Source organism: Centruroides sculpturatus, unplaced genomic scaffold (genome assembly GCF_000671375.1).
Source record: "Centruroides sculpturatus isolate CEXI.00-Female unplaced genomic scaffold, Cexi_2.0 scaffold164, whole genome shotgun sequence".
NCBI classification, from domain to species: Eukaryota; Metazoa; Arthropoda; class Arachnida; order Scorpiones; family Buthidae; genus Centruroides; species Centruroides sculpturatus.
Window position 1 is genome coordinate 152,663 of NW_019384679.1, and position 9,446 is coordinate 162,108.

Consider the following 9,446-nt stretch of genomic DNA (forward strand, 5'->3'; position numbering starts at 1 on the left):
TTTTAATAGGGTACGTCAACAGAATGTACACTAAGAAGTAATTTTTCGATATTCCACCGCAAGGGAGAGAGACAGGATTAAGGCTTACTGTGAAAAACTTGGCTTCTATTATACTATTTTAGATGCGGGTTTTTGCGTTTTTGATTGCGTTTTAATAGGGTACGTCAACAGAATGTACACTAAGAAGTAATTTTTTGATATTCCACCGCAAGGGAGAGAGACAGGATTAAGGCTTACTGTGAAAAACTTGGCTTCTATTATACTATTTTAGATGCGGGTTTTTGCGTTTTTGATTGCGTTTTAATAGGGTACATCAAGAGAATGTACACTAAGAAGAAATTTTTCGAAAATTTCCCCCCCCACGGGGCAAGTGTTATACATTTATAATAGATACATTTTGAGCCACAACAACACGTGGCGGGGTCTGCTAGTTAATATATACAAAAGAATAAACATCAGTAAATGTCATGCAAAGCTAATCAGAATCATAGTTTCATCTATGATACACAATCTATATTCTACCAATAATACAAGTCTAACATCACATGCAAGCAAACTGGAAACACTGCTATTATTTCTCTCTCACTTCAAAGACTTAATTGAGAATTTCAAATACAACATATTTTGATTTAAAAGTTTGTCATTATGTACATATATATTTGGAAATTAGTTACTTTAATATTATTTTTAAATTACTTTTGTGTTTTATAGTTGTTTGAGATGAAAATGATTCCTTCTCCAGATGATAACAATAGTAGTGCATCCAGTTCCATTACAATGTGGTTCTATTTTATATTTTAAATTTTATTTTCTCAAAAAATTTGATACGAAAAGTATTATTTATTAAACTGAAAAATTTTTCCTATTATCCAGATAACAAAATTGCCAAATTTTCAAAGATCTATAATTATTTTTCCAGAATCATCAATTTTAATTTAAAATAATTTGTTTTATTAATACATATTGTTCCTAAATATCCTTATAAATATTTAACTGTAATAAAAAGTAATACAATCTACATTGCAACATAAAAGGAATTTAGCATTGAATGTATCACATGTATACAAGGTCTGTCCCAAAAGTATGTGCACTGATTTTTTCATTTAATGACTGTGCAGCTTAACTCATTATTAATTGATATTTTCATGTTGCTAGATACCTTAGCAGCATGTCTAGACCTGTTTCAAGTTGATCAGTTAAGTCAAACATGCACAATCTCTGTTTGTGTAAGGTAGTGTTTTAACACATCATTATGTTTGAAATGGAGAAAAATCTTGAACAACATTACACTATCAAGTTTTGTGTGAAACTGAAGAAATCTGCAACTGAGACATGTGCAGATTTAACCAAAGTTTATGAAGATGCCACTTTATCGAGAAACATGATGTTTAGGTGGCACAAAGCTTACAAATAGGGGTGAGAAAATGTTGAAGATGAACCTCGTACCAGAGGGTCAACCACATGAACAAGTGATCAAAATGTGGATGCTGTAAAAGCTCTGATGGCCAAAGACTGCCAACTGAGTGTCAGGATGATTGCTGAACAAACAGGTTTGGATAAAAATGCAGTTCACAGAATTTTAACAGACATTTTGCAAATTTGTCTTTGGAGTAAAAGGAGAACTGGTTGAAAATTTGTCAGGAAAATGCTGGACAGACACACAATTGTAGAGTAATAACAGGAGATGAGTCCTGGGTTTTTGAATATGATCCAGAGACCAAATGACAGAGTGAGGAATGGCACACTCCAAATTCTCTTCATGAAAGCACACAAACAGATCCAGGGTAAAGACGATGCTTATCATTTTTTTTTCAATAGTTATGGAATTCTGCACAAAGAATTTTTACCTTCAGGACAGACAATTAATCAGGCCTTCTATAAAGATGTCTTGGAATGACTTTGAAAATGAATCAAGTGAGTCCGCAGGGACATTGCAGAAGACTGGGTGCTGCACAATGATAACACACCTGCTCAAACAGCATTATCAATTCACGAGTTTTTGGCCAAGAAAAAATCCCCACACTTTCACAACCTCTGTGCAACTACCTATTCCCTAAGATAAAATCCAAGTTGAAATTATCATTTTGGGACAGTGGAAAAAACATTGGAACCATTGTGTGACATCACAAGGATTGTACTTTGAAGGAAATCATTTGTAGTTTGATGTAACTCTTGTATACTTTGAAATAAAAAAATCAGTACACTTACTTTTAGGACAGATCTCGTATATTAATGGTGTGATTGGTACACCTGCTAGTATAACATGAAAAAATTTTTCTGAATACAAATTCATATTCATAATCTTTTGAATTTTTAATTTAAAAAAATACAATCAGCCATTTTAATTGAAATTATGTGTACACTTTTTAATTGGCTTATCATCAGTGAATGTTTTAACTATTTTACACAATTTTTCAGAGATGTAGTTTCCAATAAAAATTGCTGCTGCAAATAAAGACTATTTTTGGTGATTGGACATGATGGAAAGGAAGATGACTTAGTTTCTTTGAAGTTTTAATTTTTTTTTTAAATACCACCAGCTATTTTAATTGAAATAATGTTTATTTTGGAGAGTGTATAAAGCATAGAATTACCAATCAATTGTTTAGTTTAGTTTAGTAAAAATGTTCTCAGAAAATAACTTTACAAAGTAATTCTCAAGATAATATTTTAATATTCTATTCTTGGTTATACATATTGCATCTTGTTTTAGATTATTTCAAATTTCCAATATAAATTAAATGTTTATATATTAAAATCAATAATAATAAGAGACAGAAACAAAATATTATTTTATCAAATGTATATGTTCCATATATCTTTTCTTTAATATTTTAAAAAACTTTTCTTATAGAAAAATTTATTAGTGTTTATTGTTTGTCAACCTGCAGGCAATAGGAAACTTCTCATCAACAAAATGGTGTTAGGCTATGTTATAAAAATTATTTCAAATTCAAAAAAAAAATATATATATATTATTAAGTTCATCTTTTGAAAATTCATCTTATATGACACAAAACGTATAGAAAAGTTTTATGACAAAATGAAGGATCAGAAGTCCCAGTATTTATTTTAAATTATTTGTGTATAGTGAATAATCTTTATAAAATTAAAAAACACATTACTTGATGATTTGCTAATTCTTCATTAACAGCAGACATTAATTTATTAATTTCTTCAAGCTTGTCCATTCTAACCTTCAATTTTTCAACAATATTATCCAATTTACTTTTCTGATCACTTAATTTAACTTCTTGTCTAGCTTTAACATATCTGCAAAAAATTATGTAATTTAAAAAATTTACAACATTATAACACTGATAAATTTCTGATTTTAATTAATTATAATATAAAATATATTTACTTGTCTATTTCTTTTGAATGAATGTTGATATCTTGTAAAACTCTCTCCATTCTATTCACCTAAAAATACATTATTGACAATACAAATAAATGTTACAATATAAATGGAAATTTTCATTTACCTTTTCACGTTGAATTTCCATTCCCTTTTCTTTTTCTTTTATTAATGATTCTTTTTCTTTTTTCAAATCTGTTAATGTTATCTAAAGTATAAGTCATAAATAAATTAGATGAATTAGTGAATTATTCAGCTTCTTACAACCAATATTACTAGCCTTATCAAATTTGTCATTTGAATAAGTTTATATATTGTTGACTAATATTCTTTATATAAAAAATTAAGAATGAAATCCCATCCTAAATTATCTAAAGAATTGGACTGGATTCTGTTTAAATCCCTCACAATAATAAGACATTTTGATATTGCATGATATCCAATTGCACACTATAGATGAAAACAATATCATGAAATATTTATAAATAATATTTACCTCTATTTCTTTTAATTTTGTCTTTGCTTCCTGAAATTACAAAATTAAAAATTAAAAATAGATAATTAAAATTAATAATTATAAGAAAATCGAACTTTTAAGTTTTCTTCTAAATCAATGTTATCAGAAATTAGTTTCTTTTTCTCTTCCTCCAAAGAACTTCTTTTTTGTAATCTACTTGTAATCTGCAACAGCTCACTTTGAAGGTCATTTTTTCTGCTTCGTAACAATTGGATATTTTCAGAATGCTCAGTAATTTTCTGTTGATAATGTTCTATTTCATTTTTAATAGAATTTCTTTAAAAAAAAAATAATAATATATATATTTTTTTATTTTAACATTTATATTTTTTGTATAAACTTTGTAACAGTATTTATATAAAAATAATGCTAATTACAGTTTCAAATTCACCATCTCTTGCTCATCAGTGACTTGTTGCATAGTACGATTCATATCTAATAATGTTAAACAAATTTAAGTTTTATAAATAGATTTAATATCGTTTTTAAAATAATNAACGTAGTAACTCCATAATATCGTTTTTAAAATAATAGAAGTATACTAATTAATTAAATCCTTATATTACTTGATATAAAAATTCAGTTTTTTTCAACAGATGCTGATAAAGATTTGCATTTTATACCTGTCACATAAGATGACTCCTAGTTTTGAAGATATTTTTCAGATTTAAAAAAACCAACTTATATGCCAGCATGTAAAGTATCTGTTTTAGTTATTTTTCTTAAAAAATAACTAATACATAAGGATAAATATTTTAAAATGAACATATTTAAAATAAACTCTACCTGCTCCACCTAACTGACAAGTTAAATTCGACAATCTGTCGTCTATCCTTTTAATTTCTATGTAATTCTGATCCCAGATAATGGCATGTTGTTGAAGAGAAACTGCCATCTGATTATCAGCATTTTTACTTTCTAAAATTTCTTCGAGCTGTGGATACATTAAAGTAATTTGTATGCATAAAGTAGTAGTTATAAATTCTATAGTAGCTGTAATCTTAATGTAAAATTATAGAATAATATTTAAATGTCTTAAATCACATGTAAAAAAATACCTCTTCAATTTCTTTTTTTTCTGATTCAATTTTTTCTGAACAAGTTGAAAGTTTTTCTCTAAGTTCAGGAATATCATTTTTGGATAAACTTTTAATCTATAAAAAATTTTAATATATGGATTATTTTCTATAAGTTATAACTGAGTAATTACATATGAGGCGTGTCCGGAAAGTAAGTACCATTTCGTTCTATCATCACCACAGCAGTAGTATCACAGTTCAACGCCTGCACACACTTGTCTCTTGTTGACTGTCACACACACACACACACACACACAATCTCTTTATTAATGCAACATTATTGCATCACTGGTACCGCAATAGCATAACCAGTTTATACATGTTTAAGGTTGAACACAGGAATATAAAATAATGTGCTTCAATGCATTTACATAAGATATATACCGTAAATTAATACCATAACATTTACATGTATGACAGATGACATTGAATATCTGCATTATAAATAATAAGCTAGATTAACAACTTAAAATTAAACAATAAGTAATAGTCAATTAACAGAAATATGTAAAGTATAATATATATTGTTGCAGTAGATGTTAATATAAATTTCACATACAAATATATATGATGATATAATACTGTAGTTTAAACAAAATAAAGCTTAGAATAATTATCACTAATAAACTATAAAAGTTACTTTGCAGGTCTTCAGGTGTAGTTGCTGCATACAGTCATTTCATGTAGAAAGAGTTCTTAGGAGTCTCACATGTTACTGGCAGCACAATATCCATACACTAAAATGGAAGTTCCTACAAACATAGAAGTACTTGGAAGATTCGGACAAGAACACTCTGACGTAACACAAATATTAATAGTTCATTGCAGCTATCCAAGAGCTAAGTCAGCTTAAATGCTTATGGATGTCCACAAAACGAAGCAACTTGGAATGCTTTGACATTTCTTACCCAATACAGTGAAGAGGGTAATGATTTCCTAAACAAAATTGTTACCGGTGATGAAACTTGGGTTTGTCATGTCACTCCAGAATCAAAACAACAGTTGATGGAGTGGAGGCACAAATTCAAAACAACGTTGTCAGCATGAAAAATCATGTACACTGTGTTCTGGGACAGACAGGGAATTTTGCTTGTTGAGTTCCTTCCCAGAGGTGAAACCATCAATGCAGAACGATACTGTAAAACATTGCAAAAACTTCGCTGTGCAATTCAAAACAAAAGGCGTGGAAGTCTCAGTAAAGGCATTGTGTTGCTTCACAACAATGCACGTCTCCATACCGCTGGTGTCACTCAAAACCTTATTCAACAATTCAGTTGAGAGCAGTTCGATCATCCGCCGTACAGCCCTGACCTCACACCTGCAGACTACCATTTGTTCTTGAACTTGAAGCATGATTTTGGAGGGAGGCGCTTTGCCAGCGATGACCACACAACAACCGATGTTCAGCAGTGGCTGTCTTCACTGGTGACACTGTTATATAAATCTCTACAAGTTGAATTTGATGATGAATTTCATTTCTTTGAAGAGAGTATAGACAAGTTGGTTTCCTGATATGGCAAATGTCTGAACAATGGTGGTAACTATGTAGAAAAATGGTTTCCGATATGCTCTTTCGTGTAAAAATAAATTTTGTTTTGACAAAAGATTTTTTACACGAGTTTTTTCAAAACGGTACTTACTTTCCGAACACGCTTCGTATTTTTATTACAAATCGTTTGAAAAACAAAAAAAAAAATATAATTAATAAAAATAAACTTATATACAGAAATGAGCAATGTTGAATAAAATTTTAAAATTGACAATGATAACATAATCATGAAAATATATTTATACATAAGTAAATTATTTACTTTCTAAAATTAATACAGTGGGTGATCGGTTAACAAACAAATTGGATAACGAACACTTTCACAAAAGATTTTTATGTTTGGACAACGAACACCCCACAGAACAAACACAAGAAGAAGTGATGTAAAACAATGAATACCGATTGGTCTTCCCTTGTCTTCAGGCAACAATTCAAAACTTTTCGGAGTGCGGGAGACATTGACACCTAGTATATACCGATCGGATAGTATTCCTCCGAACTTTGAAACTCTCCCTTGAAATTCCAGCCTTTTATTTTTCTGACAAAAACAATTCTTTTATGTATTTGCGAGACTGTCGGGTAAGCACTCGTTAAGTTTTGCATCTGTTTTTCTTTTCAAAAGGTGAGAGTATAATAGCAAAGGTAGAGAGTGGGCAGAAGATGCCTAATGTTGCTGGGCAGTATGGCGTGAACAGGTCTACAGTAGGCCGCAGTTCAATCTTATTTAAGAAAAATACTGTATAATCAAGAAGACTCAAGCAGCTAAAGGAGTAACAAAAATCACATCTGAGAAATAAAGAACATCGAAGAGTTCATAATGAAACCTGAAACAGATCTGATGACAGAATAACACCAAGAAACTCAGTGATATATGTTTTCTTCTGAAAAAGAGGATTAATGCCGATATCTGCTATTACACTAGGTCTTCAGGGCCCCCCAAGCTGGGGTTCATGTTATGTTATGTTATGTTTTGTTCGTTCTAAACTGTCACGTACATTTGTATTTGCTAAGTCGCGAGTTGTCTACTGTGATCTTTGTTTAATCCGCGGTCTGTTGTACTCTACAAATTGGAGCAGTTTCATTGTTTTTCTTCAGGCATGTACCTACATTTCGTATTACATTCATTTGTGTTCCAATAAACGAAGCAGGGTGCTGGATGCTCACAAATCTCTTCTTCACACTTTCCTATCATACTTACCCCATCTTCCCCTCCCCCTCTCTTATCCTCTTCTCACTTCTCTTCTAAGGCTAAGCCTCTGGTACAGCCTTCTTAACTTTTACAGAGAGATATCTGCTATTACAGATCTTTTGAAGAAGTGGGAGGATGTCAGAACAACAGTCTTAGAATGGCATCCAAACCAGGTTGAGGCTTGGGGATTTCTACAATTACAATGCTATTAATTACTTCTGAAAAATCCTGAAGAAGAGAGAAAAGCAATCGACATTAGACAGATTCTTTAACCCTTTCAAATGGAAAAAACATGACTAATAAAAACGCAAGACAGTGTATGTATGTATTTTTATTATTACATATAAATAAACGTAGTAAGAAAGTATATATTTTTTATTTTTCGGGGTCTCCAGAACAAATTAATTAAATTCCCATTGGGGAGACTATCCACATTTTGACAAGATAACTTAATGTTTTTTTCTCTTATAGAATTATCACATTTTCATTTTCATAAAGGAGATGAAGACTCGGGACTACTCATTAGTATTGCCCGAGTGTGAAGAAGGGTAGAGGAAAGGTAGTTAAGGGAAGAGGTGAAGGGGAAAGAGTAAAGCGAGATAGGAAAGGGGATGAAAAGGGAAAGTTTCATGGGCGCCAAGCCTGTTTTATTAAGAATCAAATGAAACATACAGATATGGCTCCTGGCATCAGATACAGACAATAATTGCAATATTTACAGTATGTACAATTGAAGACAGTTTGATTACACGTAGTTTGAAAACAATTTTAACCAAAAAAACAGAAGAACATAAATCAAATCAATATTTTGAACAAATACAGTTCTTGCCTGTCAGAATACAGACAATAAATAAACTTTTAACAAAATATTGTAAGGAAAAATGATTACACATAGAATGATCAAATTTACTAATCGAAAATACAATAGTAATTAGACAACATTAATTAATGTATTAATCAAATATGGCTCCTCACCATCAAAAAAACATAAATTATACATTGATGAAATCTGAATCTTACAGTTATCACCGAAAGTAAAGTATTACAACAAATTAACTTAAACTACATATCGAAAAGGTCATAACAAATACGGCTTTTCATCGTCTAGTACAAATGTAGAAACAAATGTAGGGTCAACTGAACCATGTAGATCGATATAGGGTGTAGAGACAAGAACACTAATGTGTTCTTTTAAAGTTCGTCTCAAGCGCTTTAGTCTTCTTAATAAAAGTTTGAATTAAAGAGCTTCTTTCTCTGTTATAGTTGCTGCAGTAGAAGATCAAGTGATCGACATCTTGGACCAATGCACCATCGCAACTGCATGTTTCTTCGTCGGAAAGACCGAATCAATGAAGATAGTGCTTCAGATTCCCATGTCTGGTGAATGTCTGTGTCATGATGTAACCAATATTCAAATGTTTCATGGCAAGGCACTGTTGAATACATGGGAAAAATTTAAAGATGATTCTTCCTGTATCACCATTTTCCCAATCCACTTGCCACAGCTGAAGGGCAGTTTGTTGAATCAGATCCTTGATGTTCTTCTTGGTAAGAGCAGTATTGTAAAGTACTATATTATTTTTCCGACTTTCCAACGATTATCGACACTACTGTGTGCCGGAAATAGCCGTTCCCTAACGGGTACTTTACGCGGATTCGCGTTAGTGTGCCAGGCCTGGACTTTAAGCGTGCACCGAATTAAATAATGACAAAGTTTGTCAATAACAAAATCAAATATTTAATTAAACTTCTAG

At 30.9% G+C, this 9,446-nt stretch overlaps 2 protein-coding genes across 2 annotated transcripts in view; both read right to left on the reverse strand.

Annotated features, from left to right (window-relative positions):
• Nucleotides 1-3,539, reverse strand: part of LOC111626918 (DNA repair protein RAD50-like) — a 22,561-nt gene extending 19,022 nt beyond the window's left edge. The window contains exons 1-3 of the mRNA XM_023370444.1: nt 3,486-3,539; nt 3,365-3,423; nt 3,126-3,273 (exon numbers count right to left, since the gene is read on the reverse strand). Of these exons, the coding sequence (XP_023226212.1) occupies nt 3,126-3,273; nt 3,365-3,423; nt 3,486-3,506 (228 nt within the window). The 5' untranslated portion in view covers nt 3,507-3,539. The remainder of the gene's footprint in view (nt 1-3,125; nt 3,274-3,364; nt 3,424-3,485) is intronic.
• A 709-nt stretch (nt 3,540-4,248) lies between these two features.
• LOC111626938 (DNA repair protein RAD50-like) overlaps nt 4,249-9,446 on the reverse strand; it is a 65,592-nt gene continuing 60,394 nt past the window's right edge. The window contains exons 17-18 of the mRNA XM_023370473.1: nt 4,662-4,875; nt 4,249-4,310 (exon numbers count right to left, since the gene is read on the reverse strand). Coding sequence (XP_023226241.1) covers nt 4,249-4,310; nt 4,662-4,875 — 276 coding nt within the window. The remainder of the gene's footprint in view (nt 4,311-4,661; nt 4,876-9,446) is intronic.